Source organism: Astyanax mexicanus, chromosome 13, assembly GCF_023375975.1.
Source record: "Astyanax mexicanus isolate ESR-SI-001 chromosome 13, AstMex3_surface, whole genome shotgun sequence".
NCBI classification, from domain to species: domain Eukaryota; kingdom Metazoa; phylum Chordata; class Actinopteri; order Characiformes; family Acestrorhamphidae; genus Astyanax; species Astyanax mexicanus.
In genome coordinates, this window is record NC_064420.1 from 11,715,585 (window position 1) to 11,742,937 (window position 27,353).

Genomic DNA, 27,353 nt, shown 5'->3' on the forward strand with positions numbered 1-27,353 from the left:
AGTGTCTATTGTTAAATGACATTTGTCCAATGGTGTGTTTTAGAATTTTTCAGTGCTGTTGCAGTGTGCACTGTTAGAATATGACAAACTATGGCCAATCTATGGCCCATCTAACCCCAGAACCTAATAATCGAACCAGCACAGCTCCATCCATCTGTTATCAAACCCCAGAACCAACTAATCCATCTGTTATCAAAACCCAGAACCTACTAATCTAACCAGCACAGCGCCATCCATCTGTTATCAAACCCCAGAACCTACTAATCTAACCAGCACAGCACCATCCATCTGTTATCAAACCCTAGAACTTACAAATCTAACCAGCACAGCTCCATCCATCTGTTATCAAACCCCAGAACCTAATAATCTAACCAGCACAGCACCATCCATCTGTTATCAAACCCCAGAACCTAATAATCTAACCAGCACAGCACCATCCATCTGTTATCAAACCCCAGAACCTAATAATCTAATCAGCACAACACCATCCGTCTGTTATCAAACCCCAGAACCTACTAATCTAACCAGCACAGCTCCATCCATCTGTTATCAAACCCTAGAACCTACTAATCTAACCAGCACAGCTCCATTCATCTGTTATCAAACCCCAGAACCTACTAATCTAATCAGCACAGCACCATCCGTCTGTTATCAAACCCCAGAACCTACTAATCTAACCAGCACAGCTCCATCCATCTGTTATCAAACCCTAGAACCTACTAATCTAACCAGCACAGCTCCATTCATCTGTTATCAAACCCCAGAACCTAATAATCTAACCAGCACAGCACCATCCATCTGTTATCAAACTCCAGAACCTACTAATCTAACCAGCACAACAGTATCATCCAAACACCATTCATTCTTTCAGCTTGGAATAGCTAGTAGTTAGTTAGTACTGGCACTTAGCTGCTAGGCTATTTTTTGGTTTTAAATGAAAAGCCCCAAAGACAAAATAATTAGTTGTGAGGCTGGTTGGATGTACTGCCAAATTCTCTGAAACACCTTCAATTACGGGCAACAGTTTTGGTGGACATTCTTGACGTCTGCATTCCAATTGCACGCCCTCTTTAAAGTGGCGACATCTGTGGCATTGTGCGTGGTGACAAAACTTTAGAAAGGTACACCTGTGTAATAATCACTGTGTCTAATCAGCATCTTGATATGCCACACCTGTGTCTGGTTGATGGTTTATCTCAACAAATGAGAAGGGCTTACTCACACAGATTTAGATCCAACTTTTAACACAATGTGAGAGACAAGGCTTTTTGTGTGTATAGGAAAAGTCTTAAATCTTTCAGCTCACAAAAATGGGAGCAAAACCAAAAGGGTAGTGTTTATATTTTTATTCAGTGTAAATAAAAAGATGTATACTAAAATCAATTACTGATTTGAAATGGGATTGGGCATTTAAGTGGCACACTTCAAACAGAGGTCTTTGGGAATTCACTGGCGATTGTAACAGACTGTACCCAACCTGACCACCAGAGGTCTTATACTCCAGAGTACTAACCACAATAACTAACCTAACTAGCCCTGGCAATGGTGTAATGACCCACACCTGAGAGCAATTGCCTCCTTAGTGGCTCTACAAACATCTCACCCAGTTCAGTCTTAACTTTCCAAGCTTTGGTAGTGTTTTACTGCTATACTGGGCCTTTACATTACTTGTTTGTTTGGTCTTTTGATTTTTTTCAATTTTGGCCTCTGTAACTTTGGGTTTTGAGACTCTTGTTTCAGTTATTTCTGCTCTTATTATGATTACTGCTGACATCAGTGCTTGGGCCACATATCTGATTCACTGAATTGTGTTTTGTGTCTGTTTGAGTGAGTTTAATAAAAGACTGCACATGGATCCCACAAGCCCTTCTGGTGGTGCCTTATTATAGTGAAAACCTCTCATTATGATAACCATTGCATTATCTTGTTTTAATGTAGTTTCAGTATATTATTGCCCTTTTTCTACATAACCAGCATTAAAAAATGTTAGTAGTCATGGGCGTCTCCACTATTATATGTGGGGGTCATGGGTCTCCTTCGCATTTCATAAATATTTATTTGGATATAATTGTCCAACATTGAACCCAAATTTAACATAAAATATTACATAGCGCTGTTGGATTTTCATGTTATTTAAATACGTTTTTGAGGAAATTCTATTGACATTTATTTAGAACTCGGTTGAGCTATAGTGGTTGAAATGTGGTTAAAAGTTTGTTTGGCTAAGCTTAATTTTGCAAATACAGGACACGGACAGTGTGTCTGGAGAACCCACTCTGCTACAAAATCCAGCTCAAGACCAGCTAGTCATTCAAAAAAAAAAAAACTGGACTTGAGCTAGATTTTTTAAAGGGCAATAAGCTGCACAGAACTAGAGCTGCTGGCAAGGGAGTCGTGTCTGACTATAAAATATTCATTAAATTAAGTCACGTCTGTAGCTAAAATTGGTTGTTTAAATACACCAGAATGTGGGAAATGGCACTGAATTCATAAACAATATTATAGCTCTATTAAAAATGTTAGCTAGCTATCTAAGTTTTACATTTTTATATTCCACCATTAATACTTTATTTGTTATATTGATTAAATTAACCAATAAATTAACAAAATAAATGATCAACAAAAGCTACAGTGCAATTGTTTTTAGTGCATACATATAAACTGTGAGCATAATATAACTGCTATTTCCCTGTTCAGAGGTGAGTATTATTGGCCTGTAATTAGCATTAGCAGCTAACCGCTAGCGGGTAATGTTAATGTTAATGACTTGTTTGAATGTTTTTTTTCCTAAGAATTAGTTTTGTTTACTTAGCTTAGCTTTACAGTTGTTCCTTACTAGTGTCACCTAAAATATGTCTTATAATCCAGTGCGCCTTATGTATAAAAATAGACCAGGAAATGGACGAATATTGATAGTGCACCTTATAGTGCGAAAAATACAGTATATTAAAAACCTTGTATAACTACACGCAGTTGCAGCAAATGAACTTGCCTTTCTGCAGAGAACGGCTTCATTTCAGTGGCGTCATTTTACTGCCAAAAGTCGAGAGCGATGTTTTTGAATGCAAGAGCCTATTTCATGCAGCGCTCACGGATTTTATTTGCTCACGTGTAAAATATAGGTGTTCTCACACAAATTTACAATGCTCTCTCTCATATTAACTCTTCTCTTGTACGAATCTGCGTGCGCTCTCTCGGATATATCATGCTTGTGTGCTATCTGGCTGTTCTTAATGTTTTGAGAGTGTGCACGCGCGCTCAACTTCCCCCTGTGTGTTCGCGGAGCATTCCAGCTGCCCTTTACAGCACCTGCATCTAATCAGCATATGTATGAACATGGCCAGGGTGGAACCTTTGTCTCTCCGCTCTCTCAGTAATAACACTATCAAACAAGTACAGCAGTACACATGCAAATGCATTCTTATTACACACAAAAAATGTTAATGTTGGTCCTTCCTGTAGGCACTTCATTTCCTGCAAATAAAGCAAATCACATTTTTAGTGGCCACTTTAGGTATAAGTGTGTGCTCACACTGGAAAATGAAGTGGGATGCAGCATACTGTTAGTGCAGCATGGACTGCTCTGTTAACAGATAGACACTTCAGCAATGTCACAACACAAAAAAACTACATATAGGGTGATTGACTGCTGACTGATTATATATTTGTAATATTTGACAAATAACATAATTATTACAATGAATTTTGTTATGCATTACATATTCATTATAAGAATGATTACCCAGATAAAAACCTAGCTCAAGATCAGTGTATGCTGGTAGATGTTTTTAGACGGTCCAAGCTGGTATTTGATGGTCAAGATGGTTGAAAACAGGCAACAGGCAGGTAATCCAGCATGGTGATGCTTGGTTGTGCTGGTTGACCAACTGTAAACCAGTCCAATTCTAAAACTCCAAAACTGTTACATCACAGTTTTGATTTGTTATATTTACTCACACAAAATTTACATGAACCCTGTCCACTTGAGAAATGCTAGAAGAAGAGGAGCTCAAAGTCAGTATATGAAGGCACATATTGATCTGTGCTAAGCTAAAAGCTAATGCTAACTATTTTGAACTATGAATTCACTCTATTGTCTGCTCCCTCAACAACACTCATCAGATAGAAAAGCACTGGCTTATATTTAGCAGTCAGACTCAAAAAATTGCCAACAGAACACCAGCCAGAGAAAACAAAATGTGAAGATAGAAGGACTATTTAATAAGACTATGTTTTTTTGTTACAGTGTTAAAACTATGCTTTAATTATACATGGGCTTTGTGAGCTAGTGTGAGTCTTACTGTCTTAAACCAGCCAATTAAATTTGAGCTTTTTAGATTTTTGTGAAAGTAAGTCTGAAGAAGCACATTAATAACAATATCAATTTCTTTCTTCTGGAGTCAGCAGATTTTGGCTTTCGCCTTGAACGAAAGCTCCGAAATTGCTCAAGAAAGCCAGATGTAACCCAGCTCAGATGAAAAAATGTGATGAGATCACCTCAGATAACCTCTCAGAGGCTTCATTCGGTTTATAGATGGAGTGTAAGAGAGTGCAAATATCAGCCCACTTCAGGAGTCAGCGCAGATTTGAATCAATACAGCCAGCACTGCTGAGGAACATCCCTACCTGTACTGTGCAGAATTGTTGAACTGGATGAGACGGGGGTTCAGTTTCTGGACCAAGATTCTTATGATGTTTATAAACAGCAGGAAGTTGACCTGTTTAAATAGCAGTTCACATAGCTTACAATCAGCATTTCACATAAATTTATTCATATGCTTGTGTGTGTGTGTGTGAATGTTTGCTTACCCCAATGGATACAACAATTGGTCCTTTGATTATCCACCAATAGGGGGAATTTTCATTAATGTCCCAGCACCTGATTAATAAATAGAAAAGGCAAGATTATGATATTGAAACATTGATTTTGTCTGTTTTAAAATGAGCTAAAAGCATAGTAGGTGCACTCTTAGGGCGTTTTCACACTTGTCCTAAATAAACGAATCCGCACCCAGGAATGATTCTGGGCTTGTTTAAGAAGATGAGCTTACTTAAAAAATTTTTGCCGGTTTGTTTTCAGACACAAGAACTTTTTTTCGAACCTTTAAACGATTGACAATCCTATGTGGAGTGTAGTTTCATAAACGCTTCAGCTGGTGGGTGAAATACTTAAGCAGCAAGGAACAGAGAATGGATGACTTTGCACTGTAAAGCTCCTCCAAACAGCAGTCATTTGTGTATGAGAATATTATGCAGGCCAGTGTGAAAGCATTTACGCTGACAGTTAACACACTCAACACTCACTCCACAGAGGTGAGATTACCCTCACTCCTGTCCTGCTAAACTGTGGATTTATTAGGTATTAAGTATTGTTAATTATGAAAAGGAAAGTAACTCAGGAAGTTAAAGTTTCACTTTACAAAATTAACCAATCGCACAAGCTCCCAGACCCAGGGTCAGATAGCTTCCACACCTCATGCAGTCTACCCCCAGTATAGTACATTACTGTGAGAAGTACAGAATTCAGGAGAAGTGCACCTAGCTCTGGAAAAAAGGGCTAGTGTGAAAATGCCCTTTTTTTCCAGAGCTCATAATATTTATGTATTATTTTGTTTTACAGTTAGAGACAATTTGTCTTGTACCACCAGCATGCATTTTCCAGTCAACTGTTATGGTGCCATTACATTCTCACCATAAACAAACCACACCAGTGTTAATTTAGGACCTGACCAAGGCCACCACCTTTACTGAGTTATGTATCTACTGTAACTGTAGATTAACCCATATTTATTAACAGAAATAAAGGGAATGGGATGGGAATCTGTTATGTTCATTCTGCTTTGTGATGGGTATGCACGCAATGAGGAGTTTAATTCAGGCAGGGAGGCAGAATTTGGCACAACACCTGTAAAGGAAACTCTCTGAAACTATACTGACAATATTCTACAAAACTAATTCGTATTATGTATAGGGAGTGCCTATTTAGTTGAGGATAACAGCACAAATTAAAGTTCTTTAGTTTGCTCTTTAAACTGCAGTGTAAAATCAAAACTAACCGGAGCAAATGCACACAATGTACATGTGAACCTTGGTTGGAATCCAGAGACTCAGGTGTGAAAACACCTTTACAGTCATTACATTAGTAGTAGTAGTACTGATGTTACTAGCAGTAGTAGTTCCATTAAAAATGTAACTGAGAAAGATGCATACTCTGTGTCCTCGAAAAACACCCGAGAGCCGATCCAGAAGATGATGCACACCAGAGGAACACCTGCAGAATACAGAGACAGAACAAAAAAAGAGATAATGAGAACCTGTGAAGTATCCAAACGGCAATCATCGGACTGTATGGAAAATCACAAGTCAGGAAATCTGACCTACCTCATTAATTCAATACACATACAATGAGAAATGAGCTTCCAAACACAGAAGGAAATGAGTTCCACTAGCAGATATTCCCAAATAACCCAAAGCAGCCCTTAGACAGGATGAGACAGCACAGGACAATTTCCAAAATGATTCTTAACCGAAATGTTCTTCTTAATTGGAAATCAGGAAATAATGAGCCCTAAAGAACCCTAGAAATAATGAAACAAATGAAGAACATAATGAACACAAAATACAAATGAGCAATAAGCTTTAGCACCGCACTCATGATGCTGACTGAAGCTGACATTATCATAAGCCAGTAAACACAGTGTTTTTATTATGAACAGGGTTTTACATTTCAAAAGAAATGAGAGCAAAATAAAAGTCTATTATCATAAAAATGATTTTTAACAACTGGGTGTACACATATTTGTGTATTTATTTGTCCTTTTTAATACATAATTATTGCTCATTTGTTCATTTTGACAGTATGAAATATTTTAATATAATGGCCTGCAGTAGCCTTTTTTCATTTATAAACAGATTACTCAATTTGTTTCTGTTTTTCTGTTATATCTGGTATTACAACACATTCCACTGATTTGTATGCACCTTAGAATTACTACACTGTTAGGCCTGTCACAATAACTATTTTTATTGGACAATAAATTGTCCCAGGATTTATAGCAGTAAAGGATTTTATTGTGTGTGTAAATGTGTATGTGCATCACCAGTCACTTGTGCTGATAACTGATTTACTGACCAAATATTTTGAAATCTAAATGTACTACAAGTCCACACTCGGCGTGTGTAAATGTTGTGAAATTTCCCACACTGCCACGGAGCACGGGTTAAATCATAGAGTTACAGATGTCCATAAATCCCTTGATTAAAAGATGTGAAAGCCACCAAAAATCGACAGTGCACCTCAGAATCCGGTGCGTCTTGTGTATGAATTTTACCAGTCAAGTTGTAAAGATCAATAAAGCCACTCCGCTGCAGTACAGCGTTATACAGGCACTACTGGAACAGCATTAGCATTATCCACAAACCGCGCTAATTGCTAGCTTTTTCGCCGTTTAGAGATTTAGATATTATCGGCCTGTAGCCTGCTGCTAACCCTGGCTAGCACTGCTGGAGCAGCATTAGCCATTAACAATGCTGTAACTCAGCTAGCGCTAGTGATTAGCTGCTAATGTTAATGCACCCATTAACAGTGGAACTCTGTAAATCTAAGCTTACTGTAAATAAACAGAAGTGCTTTACTCAACCAAATAAACAGTTTACTGGAGAGAAATCTATGTAGATTAACATCCAGCGCTTCTTTGACTGAGAAAATGTTTTTTTTTAAAACACTAAGTTTAGTGTTCAGTGGCAAGACCTTCTGAATTAGAAGTAAAACATGGCGACACCCTTACTAGTGTCGTTTAATGCGCTTTTTATAATCCGGTGCACCATCTTTTTTTTACAGTCGCTGGTCCCGACAGACAGTTCTGGTGGAAACAGGAGAGTTGAGGTGCACATTGAATTCTGCCGTGATTTGGGCAGCTGTGGTTTTATGTTTATTGGATACAATCTGCGTTAGCACCCGAACATCCCTTTCAGACAGCTTCCTCATGCCTCCACAGTTAATCCTGTTGGATGTGGTTTGTACTTCTTGGTGGTATGCTGACATTATCCTGGATACCGTGGCTCTTGATGCATCACAAAGACTTGCTGTCTTGGTCACAGATGCGCCAGCAAGACGTGCACCAACAATTTGTCCTCTTTTGAACTCTGGCAAAACTGAGCAAAACTGTGCTCTTACCCTGCTAATTGAACCTTCACACTCTGCTCTTACTGGTGCGATAATGTGCAGTTAATGAAGATTGGCCACCAGGCTGCTCCAATTTAGCCATGAAACCTCCCACACTAAAATGACAGGTGTTTCAGTTTCATTGTCCAACCCCTGTATCTCAAGGTACTGTGTGTATAAACAGTCTAATTTAATAAACAGTCTATTTATTCTATTTGTGCTCTTATGAAGTTCTTAGTGCCTCATTTTAAATGTAAGGGCCCTTGGAATTCTGCTAATGAAGTCTGGAGCTACTTTGAGTTTGTTATTAGTCAAAGTCAAAGTCAAAGTCAAAGTGGTTTTTATTGTCATTTCAGCTATATACAGAGTACACAGTGAAACAAAACAACGTTCCTCCAGGGACCATGGTGCACATAAACACAGTGTAGACAGAACAATAGTGCAACAGTACAAAAGTGCAGACAGACAATACAACACAATACAGACAAAGAATAATAAATAACAAGACAGTGTGCAAATTATGCAGTGTGCAAAAAGTGTGCAAAAAAGACCAGTGAGGTAGTAATTACCTCTATTACACAGTGTGCAATAGAGTCCAGTGAGGTAGTAGGGTTTTTAGTGCTTTCCATTTTCTGGGGTAAGTGGGGTAAGAGTGTGTGTGCATGTACAGAAAAAACATCAGTTCAGTCTCTGCAGTTGAGGAGTCTGATGGCTTGGGGGTAGAAGCTGTTGCAGAATCTGGTCGTGCTGGACCGGATGCTGTGGTACCTCCTTCCCGAAGGCAGGAGGGAGAACAGTTTGTGTGAGGGATGGGTGGGGTCATTCACAATGCTGGTTGCTTTGCGGATGCTGCGGGTGGTGTAGATGTCCGTGATGGAGGGGAGAGAGACGCCAATGATCCTCTCAGCTGTCCTCACAATACGCTGGAGGGTCTTGAGGTCAGAGACGGTGCAGGTCCCAAACCAGGCAGTGATGCAGCTGCTCAGGATGCTCTAAATGGTCCCTCTATAGAAGAGTGTGAGGATGGGTGGAGGGAGACGGGCCTTTCTCAGCTTCCGGAGGAAGTAGAGACGCTGCTGGGCTTTCTTGGCTGTAGAGCTGGTGTTCAGGGTCCAGGTGAGGTTATCTGCTAAGTGGACACCAAGGAACTTGGTGCTCTTAACAATCTCCACAGAGGACCCGTCGATGTTGAGTGGAGAGTGGGTGTGTTGTGCTCTCCTGAAGTCAACAACCATTTCCTTTGTCTTGTCCACATTCAGGTGAAGGTTGTTGACTGTACACCAGTCTGTCAGCCGCTGCACCTCCTCTCTGTATGCTGACTCGTCGCCTTTGGTGATGAGACTCAGCACGGTTGTATCATCGGCGAACTTGATAAAGCTGTTAGAACTGTGTTTTGCAGCACAGTCATGAGTCAGCAGGGTGAACAGCAGAGGACTCAGGACACTGCCCTGGGGGGCCCCAGTGTTCAGTGTGATGGTGCTGGAGGTGCTGCCCCCGAACCGGACTGACTGGGGTCTCCCCGTCAGAAAGTCCAGGATCCAGTTGCAGAGGGGGGTGTTGAGGCCGAGCGAGCTTAGCTTCCTGATGAGGTTCTGTGGGATGATGGTGTTGAATGCTGAACTGAAGTCTATAAACAGCATTCTGACGTAAGTGTCCTTCTTCTCCAGGTGGGTGAGGGAGAGATGAAGGGTGGTGGTGATGGCATCGTCCATGGAGCGATTGGGACGATACGCAAACTGCAGGGGGTCCAGTGAAGAGGGCAGTCGTGTCTTGATGTTCCTCATGACTAGCCTCTCGAAGCACTTCATGATGATGGGTGTAAGTGCAACGGGACGGTAGTCATTGAGGCAGGACACTGTGGACTTCTTCGGCACGGGAACGATGGTGGTGGACTTGAGGCACGTTGGGACAGTGGCGCTGCACAGGGAGATGTTGAAGATGTCCGTGAGAACATCTGTCAGCTGGTCTGCGCACTCCCTGAGCACTCTGCCGGGGATGTTGTCTGGTCCTGCAGCTTTTCGTGGGTTGACTCTGCGCAGAGTGTTCCTCACATCCACTGCAGTTAGGCACAACACCTGCTCATCCGGCTTGGGCATGGTCTTTCTTGCCATCGTGTTGTTTTGTGCCTCAAACCGTGCATAAAAGTTGTTCAGGGCATCAGGGAGGGAGGCATCACGTTCACAGGATGGTGGCATTGTCCTGTAGTTGGTGATTGCCTGGATGCCCTGCCACATACGCCGCGCGTCACCCGTATCCTTGAAGTGGCTGTGGATTCTCTGGGCGTGTGCGCGCTTTGCCTCTCTGATGGCTCTTGACAGGTCGGCTCTCGCTTTCCTCAGGGCCACCTTGTCACCCACTCTGAAGGCGGAGTCGCGGGTCCTCAGCAGCGCACGTACCTCAGCAGTCATCCAAGGCTTCTGGTTTGGGTGTGTAGTGATGGTCTTGGAGACAGTGACATCATCAATACACTTGCTGATGTAGCCAGTGACTGATGCTGCATACTCCTCCAAATCAACAGAATCGCCTTCTGTAGCAGCCTCCCTGAACATGTCCCATGCAGTGCACTCAAAACAGTCCTGAAGGGCAGAGATGGAGCCTGCCGGCCAGCTTTTCACCTGCTTCTGAACTGGTCTGGGGCGTCTGATGAGTGGTGTGTATGTTGGAGTCAGCCAAACACACATGTGGTCCGAGAAAGCGAGGTGGGGCGGGGCTCCGCCCGGTACGCGCTGGGGATGTTTGTGTAAACAAGATCCAGCGCGCTCGCTCCTCTCGTTGCAAAGTCCACATGTTGATGGAATTTAGGGAGCACTGACTTGAGATTTGCGTGGTTGAAATCTCCGGCGATAATAAACAGTCTGTCTGGGTGTTTGTTCTGCAGATCGCTGATAGACCAATAGAGTTCACACAGAGCCTCTTTAGCATTAGCACCAATGCTAGCGCTGGGTGGGATGTAGACAGCAGCTATTAGCACGGCGGAGAACTCCCGTACTAAATAAAAAGGTCTGCACTTGACTATCAGGAACTCCACCAGCGGAGAGCAGTGTTTGGCGACAGTCACAGCGTTGTTACACCATTCCGTGTTGATGTAAACACACACGCCTCCACCGCGGGTCTTCCCGGATAGAGCCGCGCTCCTATCCGCTCTGAACGCGGTTAGCCCGTCTAGCTGAATGGCGCTGTCCGGAATGTTGTCGTTCAGCCACGATTCCACAAAAACCAAAGCACAGCAGTCTCTGAACTCACGCTGGGTTGTTCGCTGGAGTCGGATGTAGTCCAGTTTATTGTCAAGGGAACAGACGTTTGCCAGAAAGAGCGATGGTATAGCCGGCCAGCTAGGACTAGCCTTTAGCCTCGCGCGGATCCCGGCTCTCTTTCCGCGCTTCCGCTCGCACCGCTTGCAATGGCACTTCCGCTGGGCTCCGGCATCAGGAAACACCGCGGGCTGGCGGCCTGGGTTTCTTAGCAGGCTAAGCTCAAGTAGCATCTGCAGAACCTCGTCCGGTAGCGTGTTTTCTGGCTGATTTCTCCACTGTAGCAGGGTCTGGCGGTGGTAGAACATGTGCACGGGTGTTCCGATGCACATATTTGCAGGAAATAAACGGAAAAAACGACAAATAGTAACACAAAAGCACCATTTAACGGACCCGGAGCGGCCGCTGCGTGTTAACGCGCCGCCATTGTAAGCCTCTTGGGAGCATTGTAAGCCTCTTGGGAGTATTGGCTAAAAGCATTGTTTTTCTGAATGCTGGGTGTGAGCAGACGTGGACTATTAAAAAAAAATTGTTATCATGTTTCACTGCACCCTAAGTGGTTTCACACCAGTCAGTTGGTCTAAAAGCTAGGTAGTGGATCTACTAAATGAGTAGGTTGGTCTGGCTCCACCTCTACATTTTAGGGGCCCAATGTGCTGAGCTTTTTCTATAGAGCGCTTTCTTATTGTCACCATCTTTCAAGTGGCTGTCCAACATGTTTTGTTCTGCCTTTGTACTGGTTTTCATTGCTGCTTCACATCTTTTGAGTCATGCTGAGAAGTGTTATCTCATTTGACAGATAAACGGTGAGAGTAGTGGACAGAATGGAATGGAGACTGAAGTGGTGCTGATAGCAGCATAACAGAGACTCCGGTCAGCATGTGCTCACCCCAGCCCAGCAGAGCGAAGCCCCAGAGACAGCGGCGGCTGCGAGGGAACGCAGACAGCAACAGAGAGTTCAGATACACCGCCTCCACCAACAACCAGGAGAAGTTACTCATCACGCAGTAATGACAGAACACTACGGACGCCTTACAGGCAGCCTGCAGACAGGAGAGGAGAAAGGAAAAAAGAAGAAGAAGAAAGAAACAGGATGTTATGGTACAAGACCTTCACCTTCAAATATTTTGACTAACTAACATGAATTAATGCATTAGTTACCATAAATAAGACGTGAGGCAATACATTAACAGTGCTTGGGTAATGTTAATTAAATACAGAAAAACAACATTAATTAATGTTACTTTCACATGAAATTAAGTGTTAAGATAATTAAGTGTAAGTTTGTTAAGATAAATAACAAATAATATACTTTATTTGTAACGGAGAGGAGGAGGCCGGATGCAATTGCAAGATGGTTTTATTTTCCATACGGCAAAATAAACGAAGAACAAAACACTAGGGAGAAATGTAAAGAATAGGAAACAAATTAAACAGGAGGGATTACAGATGGCAGGGCGGGGCTAAGGCAGAGACAGGACAATAACAAAAAAGCACATGGCTGGGAACACAAGACAGGACAACAGAAGGCAGACACAGGCTAGGGTGTGACAACACTACCCCTCAACGGCGCCACTACCAGAGGCGCCGAGAGAGAGGGAACAGAGACTGGACAAGGGGCTTAGACTGGACAGGGGACATGGGCTGGACAAAAGACTGGACAGGGGGCTGGACGCTAGACAGGGAAGGAGACTGGACTGTGGATGGGAACACAGAACGGACAAAAGACTGGACAGGGTACAGAGACTGGACAAGGGACTTAGACTGGACAGGGGACATAGACAGGACAAGTGAATGGGCAGGGGGCTTAGATTGGACAGGGGGTTGAGACTGGACGAAAGACTGGACAGGGGGCTGAGACTGGACAGAGGGCTGGACAAAAGACTGGTCAGGGGGTTGGACACTGGACAAAGACACAGACTGAACAGTGGACCGGAATGGGGACTGGACAAGGCTGGACAGGGGAACAGGAACAAAAACATTGACGGGGACAGACACAAACACAGTGACAAGAACGGGAACGGAAAAACCATCGGGGACAGGAACAGGAACAAACACAGACACGGAGACCAGGACAGGGAGAGACAAGGGTACAAACAAAGGAGGGTGCCCAGGACTGGCAAAAGTCTTTGAAGTCTGTGAGGCCAGCCTGGGCACAGTTTTGGGGTAAAGTCTAGGAGACCTGGGGCTTGGAGTAGGGGCACATGATCTGGGGGTTGGCCTGGGAGCTGGCCTGGGAGTGCACGGGAGCGGGCACAGGGGCGGCCGGAGCTGCGGGCACGGGGTCTGGAGCAGTGGGTACCATGTGGGCGGCAGGCACTGCTGGTGCTGGAGCAGCGGGAGCTGCTGGTGCTGAAGCTGAGGCTGGGGCAGCGGGAGCTGCTGGTGCTGGAGCTGGAGCTGAGGCTGGAGCAGTGGGAGCTGCTGGTGCTGGAGCTGAGGCTGGAGCAGCGGGAGCTGCTGGTGCTGGAGCTGGAGCTGAGGCTGGAGCAGTGGGAGCTGCTGGTGCTGAAGCTGAGGCTGGGGCAGCGGGAGCTGCTGGTGCTGGAGCTGGAGCTGAGGCTGGAGCAGTGGGAGCTGCTGGTGCTGGAGCTGAGGCTGGAGCAGTGGGAGCTGCTGGTGCTGGAGCTGAGGCTGGAGCAGCGGGAGCTGCTGGTGCTGGAGCTGAGGCTGAAGCAGCGGAAGCTGCTGGTGTTGGAGCAGCGGGAGCTGCTGGTGCTGAGGCTGGAGCTGTTGGTGCTGGAGCTGGAGCTGAGGCTGGGGCAGTGGGAGCTGCTGGTGCTGGAGCTGAGGCTGGAGCTGCTGGTGCTGGAGCTGAGGCTGGAGCAGCGGGAGCTGCTGGTGCTGGAGCTGAGGCTGGAGCAGCGGGAGCTGCTGGTGCTGGAGCTGAGGCTGAAGCAGCGGAAGCTGCTGGTGCTGGAGCAGCGGGAGCTGCTGGTGCTGAGGCTGGAGCTGTTGGTGCTGGAGCTGAGGCTGGGGCAGTGGGAGCTGCTGGTGCTGGAGCTGAGGCTGGAGCAGCGGGAGCTGCTGGTGCTGGAGCTGAGGCTGGAGCAGCGGGAGCTGCTGGTGCTGGAGCTGAGGCTGGAGCTGCTGGTGCTGGAGCTGAGCCTGGAGCAGCAGGAGCTGCTGGTGCTGGAGCTGCTGGAGCTGGTGCAGCGGGTGCTGCTGGTGCTGAGGCTGGAGCTGTTGGTGCTGGAGCTGGAGCTGAGGCTGGGGCAGTGGGAGCTGCTGGTGCTGGAGCTGAGGCTGGAGCTGCTGGTGCTGGAGCTGAGCCTGGAGCAGCAGGAGCTGCTGGTGCTGGAGCTGCTGGAGCTGGTGCAGCGGGTGCTGCTGGAGCTGGAGCTGAGGCTGGGGCAGTGGGAGCTGCTGGTCTGAGTCTGAGCAGCTCAAAAAAAACCTTTAACAGTCTTTGCCTTTTCAGGCCTTTGGTCAAAAATAATATCCCCCCATTGTGAAGCCTTACCCCTCAGCAAAGTCTTGGTAAGAAGTACCTTGATAAGATCTGGAGTGGTAGGGCACGTCAAATGTTCTAAATAGATGTAGAACTGCATGATGAAGCCATCACAGGTGCCATGTTCCCCATCATGCTCACAAGGGATTGGCATCAAGGAGGGTAACAGAAGCGGTTGACCGTCTCGTAGCTTGGAGATGAGGCTGTCCAAAAACTCCTGTTGCTCCTGCATAGCCAATAACCGACTTGCTGCATCCTCGGTTGGTCACGCTTCATGTAACGGAGAGGAAGAAGCCGGATGCAATTGCAAGATGGTTTTATTTTCCATACGGCAAAATAAACAAAGAACAAAACACTAGGGAGAAATATAAAGAATAGGAAACTAAAACAAAACACTATGAAACAGAGGAGAACTAGAAGACTGAAACAAACAAACAAAGAAACAAACTACATAAAGCAAACCTGGAACTCTGTAGACAATAACACAGATGAACATCTAGACATGACTTCACAGGACAGCTTGAACCAAAAAGCACGACACATCATAAGGGACAACTGTGGAATTAACAAGGGGGCGGGGTAACAAATGAAACAGGAGGGATTACAGATGACAGGGCGGGGCTAAGGCGGAGACAGGACAATAACAAAACAATGCCATGTGCTCAAAAAAGCACATGACATGGAACACAAGATAGGACAACAGAAGGCAGACACAGGCTAGGGTGTGACATTATTAATAGTGTAAACTAATGTTCGGTAAACAAGTAACAACTGCATTAGTTATTATTCTTGTTGGATTTGGCTTACATACTGCAGTTATGCATAAGGTAATGGTTAAATATTAATTAACTAAATATTACTTAGTATTAATTAATGTAATTGGCTGTGATAACACTTATGCAGTGGTAGCCAGTTATGTCTTTTATTTACTAATGTCCTTTAACTAATATAATATTTTTTATTTTAAATGTTTGCTTCGGCTTACCACTTACAGTGTGTAGAACAGGTAATCTCAGGAACAAACAAAAGTATTACTGGTTATCACTTTACATTCTTTACATTAGGTATATTTATTTCACTGAACAGAGCTGTGTAAGTCTTTAGTAATGTTTAACAGATGTTAATAATGCTTAACAAAGGCATTATTGGTTAATCATTGTTTATATTTACAATTTCGAACTAATATTTAGTTAAATATTTAACAATTACCATATGCATAACTGCAGTAAGTAAGTAAATGACAAGAAGATTAACTACTGCAGTTGTTATCTGTTTACCTAACATTAATTAACACTATTAATTAAGTGTATGATTTATTATTCATCTTAACAAATGCTTCCCTTGTGAATTTAGTTCAATTACATTTCATGTAAAAGTAACATTAATTAATGCTGCTCTAATGTGTTTAATTAATATTATCCAAGCATTGTTAATGTATTACCTCATGTCTTGTTCATGGTAACTAATGCATTAATTCATGTTAGTTAGTCAACACTTAATGTAAAGTGTTACCCCAAGTTATTTCATGTTTTGCTTTTGTTCATGTTATTTGTTAATATAATGTACATTAGTTCCTACATTTTTGGTCTGCAGCACTAAACTGTCCATTCAAATATACATATATAGAATATATATAGAAAAAGCATTTGCCCCCTACAGATTTCTTTTGTTTTTTGTCATACTGATTTTTCTGATTATCAAACAAACTTTAAAATTACACTATTTAGCCCTGTGTGAAAAGTTTGACCCTAAACCTAATAATCCTTGGCAACAACTGCAATTAAGATTTTCTGATAACTGAGTCTTTCGCATCTCTGTGGAGGCATTTTGGCCAATTTTTATTTGCAGAATTGTTTTAATTCAGCTGACCATCAAACTACCACCACCATGTTTACATTCAGTATGATGCTAGGTTTACACCAGATGTAAAACAAAAGGGTAACACTTTACATGGATGGTCCATTTTATGGCCTTGTTGATGCTCAATTGACATTCAACTAACACTGAATTAAATGTCTATTAAATTAAACTTAACCCTATGTTGAATGTAAACGATTTAAAATAGAACCAAACCCTACAACTAATCCCTAACCTTAACCCTTAATCAACCATAAACTCGAACCCTACTAACCCTTACCCTAACCTTAACCCTTAATCAACCATAAAATCTAACCCTAACCTAACCATTAATCAACCCTAAAATCAAACCCTACACCTAACCCTAACCTTAACCTTAACCCTTAATCAACCATAAAATCTAACCCTACACCTAACCCTAACCTAACCATTAATCAACCCTAAAATCAAACCCTACACCTAACCCTAACCTTAACCTTAACCCTTAATCAACCATAAAATCTAACCCTACACCTAACCCTAACCTAACCATTAATCAACCCTAAAATCAAACCCTACACCTAACCCTAACCTTAATCTTAACCCTTAATCAACCATAAAATCTAACCCTACACCTAACCCTAACCTTAACCCTTAGTCAACCATAAAATCTACACCTAACCCTAACCTTAACCATTAATCAACCCTAAAATCTAACCCTACACCTAACCCTAACCTTAACCCTTAATCAACACTAAAAACTAACCTTAACACCTAACCCTTATCTTAAGCCTTAATCAACCATAAAATCTAACACTACACCTAACCCTAACCTTAACCCTTAATCAACCCTAAAATCTAACCCCACACCTAACCTTAACCTTAACCCTTAATCAACCATAAAATCTAACCCTACACCTAACCCTAACCTTAACCTTAACCCTTAATCAACCATAAAATCTAACCCTACACCTAACCCTAACCTTAACCCTTAATCAACCATAAAATCTAACCCTACACCTAACCCTAACCTTAACCCTTAATCAACCGAAAAATCTAACCCTACACCTAACCCTAACCTTAACCCTTAATCAACCAAAAAATCTAACCCTACACCTAACCCTTACCCTAACCCTAACCTTAACCTAAACTTAAATCTAATCCTTAACCCAATCCTAAAATATTAAGATAAGCGTTTGGATTAGAGTAGAATGTAGGGTTATATTCAATAGACAATCATTTACTTTCACCTTTTAGTTCATTTGTATTTAATAGACATGCAGTTGAATGTTAGTTGAATGTCATTTGAGCATCAAAGAGGCCATCAAATGGACCATCCAAGTAAAGTGATACCAAAAAAAGCTCCCCAGAATGTTTTGGTCCTGGGGATCCTTAAGGTGTTTGTTTGAAATGTGAGACTGGTCTTTTTGTTTATTTTGTTTAGCAGTGTTTTTTGCTTTGAAACCCTCCCATTAATGCTATTTTCACATAATCTTTCTTAATATTAAATCTTGAACACTGATGTTAACTAAGGACCTGCTGTTCTCTAGTTCTCTGAAGTAATTCCAGTAGGCCCACTGATAATCTGAAAAATGTAAGTATGATACAATAGCAAAACGAAAAAAAAAAATCTGTAAGGGGCAAAGTACTTTTAATGCCAGTCTACATATGTAAGATACATATAGCATATAATAAAATGCGTGTTTAACAGCATTGATATGAGAAAGTTTAAAGAAAGGTAGAATTTCTAAGTGAAATCTCAATAGAATCACTTATTGATAAAGGTGTCAGCATCTACAGCTGTGTATTTTTTTGCTCTTTTTGGATGTGTCTTTACAAGCTTCGCACACCTAGATTTGTGCAGTTTATCCTATTTCTCATGGCAGATCCTCTTGAGCTCTGTCACATTGGAGGACTGGTGTCTGTGAACTACCAGTTCAGGTCTCCTCACAGATTTTTGATGGGGTTTTAGTGTGGGCTTTGTCTGAATTTCTCTAGGACATTCAGAAATTTGCCACAAACTCACTTTAATGTTGTTTTGACTGCTTGATTCAGGTCACTGTTGGGTTGAAAAGTAAACTTTCTCCCCAGTGAGATTGTTGCACTTTTGTAGTTTTTTTTTATATCAAAGATGTTCCTAGATTTGGTTGCCTTTATTCATCCCTTCAACTAATTGTAACTGTTACTAATTGTAACTATAATGTTTCACAGTACAGGGCTGTTATTAGCCAGATGAAGTGCAGTGACTATTTGTTCATCTCATCAGAAATGTGTGTACATGTGTTCATGTCATACATACAATGTATGTATATATATATATATATATATATATATATATATATATATATATATATATATATATATATATATATATATATATATGTATAGCTATTATATAATAAAAAAATGGTGCACCTCTAGGCACCATTGGTCAAAATTACTGTTATAGTAACGAGCAAGTTTGGTATGAAATTATATCCAAAAGGCAAGTTAAGGATGATGTGACACTGAACATCTAAACAAGCCTGACAAGATTTTGGAAGCATGTTCTGCAGACTGATGAGCTCCAAACCAAGATTTTTTTGTAGAAATGGGGCACAGAATTTTTTAAAAAGAGCACTCCTCTAAACATTAAGCACTGGGTTGGACAAATCATGCTTTGGTGTTGTGTCACAGCCAGTGGAATGGCAAACATTTCACTGGTAAATAAAAGAATGGATTCAATAAAACCGAGGATGACTTCTTTAAGTGGTTAATGATTTTAAACACACCTCAAAATCCATAACAGACTACCTTAAAAAGCATGGACCTTAAATGAGTAGTGCATTTAAGATGGCCCGGGAACCTTACAGACTTTTGCAAGGAAGAATGGATGTTAATTAATCAAACAAGTATTGAAAATGCTATAAAAAGCGTTTACACATTGTAATTTGTGCCAAAAGGCTACTAGGTACTTACAATGCAGGGTGCCAAAAATCTTTAACTGCATAACGGTTCATAGTAACAGTAATTATTGACCAGGGGTGACCAAACCCTTGCATTTAACTATATCTGAGAGAGCTTGAGGTTATTTCAGCCACTTGGGGAAATTCCAGCTATTTAGTAATAGGGTTTCCTAACTATTCCCTCACTAGAAATGTACAGTTTATTACATTTCCCACTTTTGTTAAAAAGTAATTTCTTAATTTATATTTGTTTAGTTGTAAACGTAGACTCTCCAAATACTGTTTAAATGATACTGCAGTGTCTATATATTTTTAAATTATGTTTACAAAGACAAAGGTTTATATAATGGTATTTTTTTACTCAACAGTGGCTTGTGTCTTGTTACTCCTCCAGAAGGGCCTGATTTGAGGAGTGCTGATTGAGGAGAGGTTTTGCCGTATCTTCACAGGACTTATGGAGGAATTTTAGATTGACTGTTGGCTCTTCTTACCTGCCTGACCAAGGCCTTTCTTGTCCATATGGCCAATAAGGTTGTGCAAAGCTTCTTTCATTTTAAAATGATTGAGGTCAGCTTGGTCCTGGGAACTCCAAAAGCCACAGATATTGTTTGATATCCTTGCCTTTTTCTAAGACTGATCTGCAGACAATTCATTGCACTTCAGGGCTTGGTTGGTGTCCTGACACTGCCTCGTAAATTGACCCCGTCCTCATGGACCTCATGAGTGCCATTCAAAATTTCATTCAATCAATTCCAATCATAACAAGTGGACTTCAGATGAGTTCACAGATAATTAAAGTGCACAGGATGCACCTGACCATCATTTGGTGTGCCACAGCAAAGAGTCTGAATATTATTGTGTGTAGATTAATGGATATAGAATCACTAATATTCAGTGCCGTAAAAAAGTATTTGCCCCTTACAGATTCCTTTTGTTTTTCCTTTATATTACATTTCTTAAGTTATCAAACAAACTTTAATATCAGACATGAATTAACTTTGATTAACTTCATGTTTTGGAAAGCTGAGTTTAATTGATCATCTATCAGTCTGGAAAAGGTTCCTTAGTCATTTTTAAGGCTTTGGGACTCCAGCGAACCACAGTGAGAGCTATTATTCATGAATGGAGAAAACATGGAACACTGGTGAACCTTCCCAGGAGTGACAGACCTACTGAATTACTCCAAAACTTCCAGGTGTAAAATCTGAAGAACTGCAGGTTTCACTTGCCTCAGTTGGTCAGTATTAGTGATTCAATAAAAAGAAAAAGACATGGATAGAAATGGATAGGTCAAAAGTGCTATCCATGGGAGCGTTCAAAGGCAAAAAGAACATCATATATAAAGTCAAACATGGTGGTGGTAGTTTCTCTACAAGAAAACTGTGAAGTAGAATGTCCAGCTATCATTTGTGACCTTAAGCTCAGGAGTACTTGGGTTCTGCAGAAAGACAATGACCTGAAGAACACCAGCAAGTCCACCTCTGAATGACTCAAAAAACAAAAACAAAATGAAGGTTTTGGAGTGGCCTAGTCAAAGTCTGACTGAGATGCTGTGGCATGACCTTAAAAAGGTTGTTCATGTTCAAAATCCCTCCAAAGTGACTGAGTTAAAACAAATCTGCAAAGATGAGTGGAGCCAAAATTCCTCCACAGAGATGTAAATGTCTCATTGCAAGTTATTGCATTGCAGTTGTTGCCACCAAGGGTGACCCAACCAGTTATTAGGTGTAGGGTAACACTTTTTCACACAGGGCCAGGTTGGTTTGAAACAATAGAATGGTTTTAATACATTAAATTATTTACCAACTTTGTCTGGTATTAATATGTGTTTGTTTGTTTTTTGTTTTTGTTGTTTAATCTGAAAAATTAAAAGCAAGTATGATAAAAAAGGCAAAAAATAAAATCTCAAACAGATTCCTTATGGTGTTCTGTGATAATCCATTGTATATTCAATGATAGCAATTGTATACTCAAACTTAGTTTCTACAGATTTTGTGGTAGGGGTGGAGTGTTGATAGTCTTCCACACATTTTCAATAAAATTGCCCTGATTTCTCATCTTGACGCTGACCGTGATGCCTCCACACACAGATTTTTTGTTTGTCTCCACCGATCACACTTCCAGAGGTCCTGGAGTAATGGTGTGGGGTGCAATTTGATGTCAGGTCACCTTTGGTCTTTATTACATTACATTACATTGCATTAATGAGGTTCTGCAAACAGTGACCCTACCCTTTCTGAATGTGTGCTCTGGTTTACTATTCCAAAAGGACAGTGCTCATCCACATACTGCTGCCGTCTTGAACTTGAAGATACAGATGCTATGCCATGGCTAACCCTGTACCTGACTGAAAATGTGAGGGATGCTATTGGATGCCCCTTCAGCATTGTTGTATTACACATGTGTTACATATGCATTAAACATTTCTCCTGTATGTGCAGCTCATTAAATACCACCCACATTTTTAAATTATTTATTGTTTCTGGTAACCTTCATTCTCAATAACAATGCCAAAATGTAATTAGAAATGCTGAAAAAGTATAATCAACCATCTTTTACAGCTTTTCTAAAAAGCAGTATTTAATGCATAAAACTCAGAAATCTCATTTGATTTGAGGTCTAAGGCAATAAGCTAATTTAAATGTGCATTTATTATGTTTTTATGTGAGACAGACCGTAGAGAAAGTGCAGTGGTCAAAGTCCTCGCCAGCAAACAGTGTAGCATCCTTAATGAAGACAGATGAAGCTTTAAGGATGAAGCTGAAAAACAGCTGAATGTGGATGTAGTTCCGGGCACAGTGGAGCCTCCTGTATGTATGCACACACACACACACACACACACAGTAATACCATATGTATAGGGTTACAGTCTTACTTACAACTCTATAAAATGGACTAGAACAACGCAGGACATTTTATTTCGAGCTTTAAATATGGAAATTAATATAATGAATTGAATTTACATAGACAAAATCTCATTTGTCAAGTTGATTTATGATGGGTAAGGGGGGGTCAACACAGGTTTAAAAATATATGTGCTATTTGTTTGTGTGGGGATTTCTGCATTGTTTGTTAATGAGGGGGAGATAGTTGAGCTATTAGTTGATGGGGAGGTTGTGATGCTTTTTTGGGGGCAGATTATGGCTCTGTTTGTTGATGAGGGAGAGATCACGGTCTGTTGACAGGGGGGAGATTGCAGTGCTATTTGTTAACAGTAGGGGTCCCAGTGCTCACTGTTGACAAGGCGGAGATCATGGTGCTGTTTGATGAAGAGGTGGAGATCGAGGCACTGTTAGTTGACAGCAGTTTGGGTGGAGATCCCAGTTCTATTTGTTTACGATTTTGAGATTGTGGTGCTATTTTTTGACGATTTTGAGATTGTGGTGCTATTTGTTGATGAATGTGAGATCACAGCACTGTTTGTTAGGGGGTTAGTGGCACTGTTTGTTAATGAGGGGGAGATCACAGTGCTGTCTGTTCACAGATCGCGGCGCAATTTGTTAATGGGAGGGGTCCCAGTACTTGTTGTTGAGAAGGCGGAGATAGTGGTGCTGTTTGACGACAAGGGGGAGATCGAGGCACTGTTTGATGACAGCGGGAGATTGCAGTGGTATTTTCTGGGGTGGAGATCCCAGTGGTATCTGTTGACGAGTGTGAGATTGTAGGGCTGTTTCTTGATGAGGGGGAGATCACGGTGCTGTTTGTTGATGAGGGGGAGATCACGGTGCTGTTTCTTAGGGGAGTAGTGGCGCTGTTTGTTGATGAGGGGGAGATCACGGCGCTGTTTGTTAGGGGGGTAGTGGTGCTGTTTGTTGATGAGGGGGAGATCACGGCGCTGTTTGTTAGGGGAGTAGTGGCGCTGTTTGTTGATGAGGGGGAGATCACGGCGCTGTTTGTTAGGGGAGTAGTGGCGCTGTTTGTTGATGAGGGGGAGATCACGGCGCTGTTTGTTAGGGGGGTAGTGGCGCTGTTTGTTGATGAGGGGGAGATCACGGTGCTATTTGTTAGGGGGGTAGTGGCGCTGTTTGTGGATGAGGGGGAGATCACGGTGCTCTTTGTTAGGGGGTAGTGGTGCTGTTTGTTGATGAGGGGGAGATCACGGCGCTGTTTGTTAGGGGAGTAGTGGCGCTGTTTGTTGATGAGGGGGAGATCACGGTGCTGTTTGTTAGGGGGGTAGTGGTGCTGTTTGTTGATGAGGGGGAGATCACGGCGCTGTTTGTTGATGAGGGGGAGATCACGGCACTGTTTGTTAGGGGAGTAGTGGCGCTGTTTGTTGATGAGGGGGAGATCACGGTGCTGATTGTTAGGGGGGTAGTGGTGCTGTTTGTTGATGAGGGGGAGATCACGGCACTGTTTGTTAGGGGGTAGTGGCGCTGTTTGTTGATGAGGGGGAGATAACGGTGCTGTTTGGTAGGGGAGTAGTGGCGCTGTTTGTTGATGAGGGGGAGATCACGGCGCTGTTTGTTGATGAGGGGGAGATCACAGCGCTGTTTGTTAGGGGGGTAGTGGCGCTGTTTGTTGATGAGGGGGAGATCACGGTGCTGTTTGTTAGGGGAGTAGTGGTGCTGTTTGTTGATGAGGGGGAGATCACGGTGCTGTTTGTTAGGGGAGTAGTGGCGCTGTTTGTTGATGAGGGGGAGATCACGGTGCTGTTTGTTAGGGGAGTAGTGGCACTGTTTGTTGATGAGGGGGAGATCACGGTGCTGTTTGTTAGGGGAGAAGTGGCGCTGTTTGTTGATGAGGGGGAGATCACGGTGCTGTTTGTTAGGGGAGTAGTGGCGCTGTTTGTTGATGAGGGGGAGATCACGGTGCTGTTTGTTAGGGGAGTAGTGGCACTGTTTGTTGATGAGGGGGAGATCATGGCGCTGTTTGTTAGGGGGTAGTGGTGCGGTTTGTTGATGAGGGGGAGATCACGGCACTGTTTGTTAGGGGGTAGTGGCGCTGTTTGTTGATGAGGGGGAGATCACGGTGCTGTTTGTTAGGGGGTAGTGGTGCTGTTTGTAGATGAGGGGGAGATCACGGTGCTGTTTGTTAGGGGAGTAGTGGCGCTGTTTGTTGATGAGGGGGAGATCACGGCGCTGTTCGTTAGGGGAGTAGTGGCGCTGTTTGTTGATGAGGGGGAGATCACGGTGCTGTTTGTTAGGGGGGTAGTGGTGCTGTTTGTTGATGAGGGGGAGATCACGGTGCTGTTTGTTAGGGCAGTAGTGGTGCTGTTTGTGGATGAGGGGGAGATCAAGGCGCTGTTTGTTAGGGGAGTAGTGGCGCTGTTTGTTGATGAGGGGGAGATCACGGCACTGTTTGTTAGGGGGGTAGTGGCGTTGTTTGTTGATGAGGGGGAGATCACAGTGCTGTTTGTTAGGGGAGTAGTGGCGCTGTTTGTTTGATGAGGGGGAGATCACGGCGCTGTTTGTTAGGGGGTAGTGGCGCTGTTTGTTGATGAGGGGGAGATCACTGCGCTGTTTGTTAGGGGGGTAGTGGCGCTGTTTGTTGATGAGGGGGAGATCACAGCGCTGTTTGTTAGGGGGGTAGTGGCGCTGTTTGTTGATGAGGGGGAGATCACGGTGCTGTTTGTTAGGGGAGTAGTGGTGCTGTTTGTTGATGAGGGGGAGATCACGGTGCTGTTTGTTAGGGGGGTATTGGTGCTGTTTGTTGATGAGGGGGAGATCACAGTGCTGTTTGTTAGGGGAGTAGCGGCGCTGTTTGTTGATGAGGGGGAGATCACGACGCTGTTTGTTAGGGGAGTAGTGGCGCTGTTTGTTGATGAGGGGGAGATCACGGCACTGTTTGTTAGGGGGGTAGTGGCGCTGTTTGTTGATGAAGGGGAGATCACGGTGCTGTTTGTTAGGGGGGTAGTGGCGCTGTTTGTTGATGAGGGGGAGATCACAGCGCTATTTATTAGGGGAGTAGTGGTGCTGTTTGTTTATGAGGGGGAGATCACGGCGCTGTTAGGGGAGTAGTGGCGCTGTTTGCTGATGAGGGGGAGATCACGGAGCTGTTTGTTAGGGGAGTATTGGCGCTGTTTGTTTGATGAGGGGGAGATCACGGCGCTGTTTGTTAGGGGAGAAGTGGCGCTGTTTGTTTGATGAGGGGGAGATCACGGCGCTGTTTGTTAGGGGAGTATTGGCGCTGTTTGTTTGATGAGGGGGAGATCACTGCGCTGTTTGTTAGGGGGGTCGTGGCGCTGTTTGTTGATGAGGGGGAGATCACGGCGCTGTTTGTTAGGGGAGTAGTGGCGCTGTTTGTTTGATGAGGGGGAGATCACAGCGCTGTTTGTTAGGGGGTAGTGGTGCTGTTTGTTGATGAGGGGGAGATCACTGCGCTGTTTATTAGGGGGGTCGTGGCGCTGTTTGTTGATGAGGGGGAGATCACGGCGCTGTTTGTTAGGGGGGTAGTGGTGCTGTTTGTTGATGTGGGGGAGATCACGGTGCTGTTTGTTAGGGGAGAAGTGGCGCTGTTTGTTGATGAGGGGGAGATCACAGTGCTGTTTGTTAGGGGAGTAGTGGTGCTGTTTGTTGATGAGGGGGAGATCACAGTGCTGTTTGTTAGGGGGGTAGTGGCGCTGTTTGTTGATGAGGGGGAGATCACGGCACTGTTTGTTAGGGGGGTAGTGGCTCTGTTTGTTGATGAGGGGGAGATCACAGCGCTGTTTGTTAGGGGGGTAGTGGTGATGTTTGTTGATGAGGGGGAGATCACGGCGCTGTTTGTTAGGGGAGTAGTGGTGCTGTTTGTTGATGAGGGGGAGATCACAGTGCTGTTTGTTAGGGGAGTAGTGGCGCTGTTTGTTGATGAGGGGGAGATCACAGCGCTGTTTGTTAGGGGGGTAGTGGTGCTGTCTGTTGATTAGGGGGAGATTGCAGCAGTATTTGGTGATGGGGATCCCAGTGCTAGCTGTTGATGAGGAGAAGATTGTGGTGCTATTTTTTGATGAGGGGGGATTGTGATGCTCTTTGTTAACAAGGGGGAGATCACAGAGCAGTTTGTTAAGAGGAGGGGGTGGTGTAATTGGGTTGTTTACAGAGAAAATGCGTGCAGCGGTATTTGTTTTTGAGGTGGAGATTGCATCGTTGTTTTATTCGCGATCGGGATAACGCAGCACTGTTTGGTAAGGGGGGAGATCATGGAGCTGTTTGTTGAGGAGCCGGTTTTGGCACAATTTATTGACAAGCGCTGCTCTGTTTTTTAAGGGGGATATGGGGTTACGAACCCAAAGCCATTTGCTGCTAAGGGGGTGATTGTGATTCTGTTTGTCGACAAGGTGGAGATCACAGTGCTGTTTGTTGAGGGGGAGATTGCAGTGCTATTTGTTGATGCAGGGGAGACTGTGTCACTATTTGTTCACGAGGGGGATATCGTGGCACTATTTGTTAATGAGGTGGGGGGTGATCAAGGGATTTTTGGGATATTGTTTATATTTGCAGGCATGAGGGGGCCCCATTAAATGCAGAAGGCAGGTAGGAGATCTCTGAAATGGAATCAAACTGACCCCATGGATCAGTCATGCTGCTTGCCATTAGCAGCTGGAGTCAGACAGAGCAAGGTGAATTGTGCTCTCTCTGACTCCAGCTGCTGATGGCAAGCAGCACGACTGATCCATGGGGGCCTTCACCCTCCTAGTGTTAGGAGCATTACTAGTTATAGGGGAAGTCCTATTAAGTGTGTGGGGTAATTCTACTATCTCCTCCTCAGTAATATCTTGTTCTAATTCT

The 27,353-nt window shown here is 43.5% G+C and overlaps 1 protein-coding gene across 1 annotated transcript in view; it reads right to left on the minus strand.

Moving 5' to 3' along the window:
- The window catches only part of ghrhrl (growth hormone releasing hormone receptor, like), a 111,040-nt gene that overhangs the window by 12,094 nt on the left and 71,593 nt on the right, over window positions 1-27,353 (minus strand). The window contains exons 6-10 of the mRNA XM_022685881.2: window positions 22,323-22,455; window positions 12,305-12,458; window positions 6,211-6,271; window positions 4,810-4,879; window positions 4,627-4,718 (exon numbers count right to left, since the gene is read on the minus strand). Of these exons, the coding sequence (XP_022541602.2) occupies window positions 4,627-4,718; window positions 4,810-4,879; window positions 6,211-6,271; window positions 12,305-12,458; window positions 22,323-22,455 (510 nt within the window). The remainder of the gene's footprint in view (window positions 1-4,626; window positions 4,719-4,809; window positions 4,880-6,210; window positions 6,272-12,304; window positions 12,459-22,322; window positions 22,456-27,353) is intronic.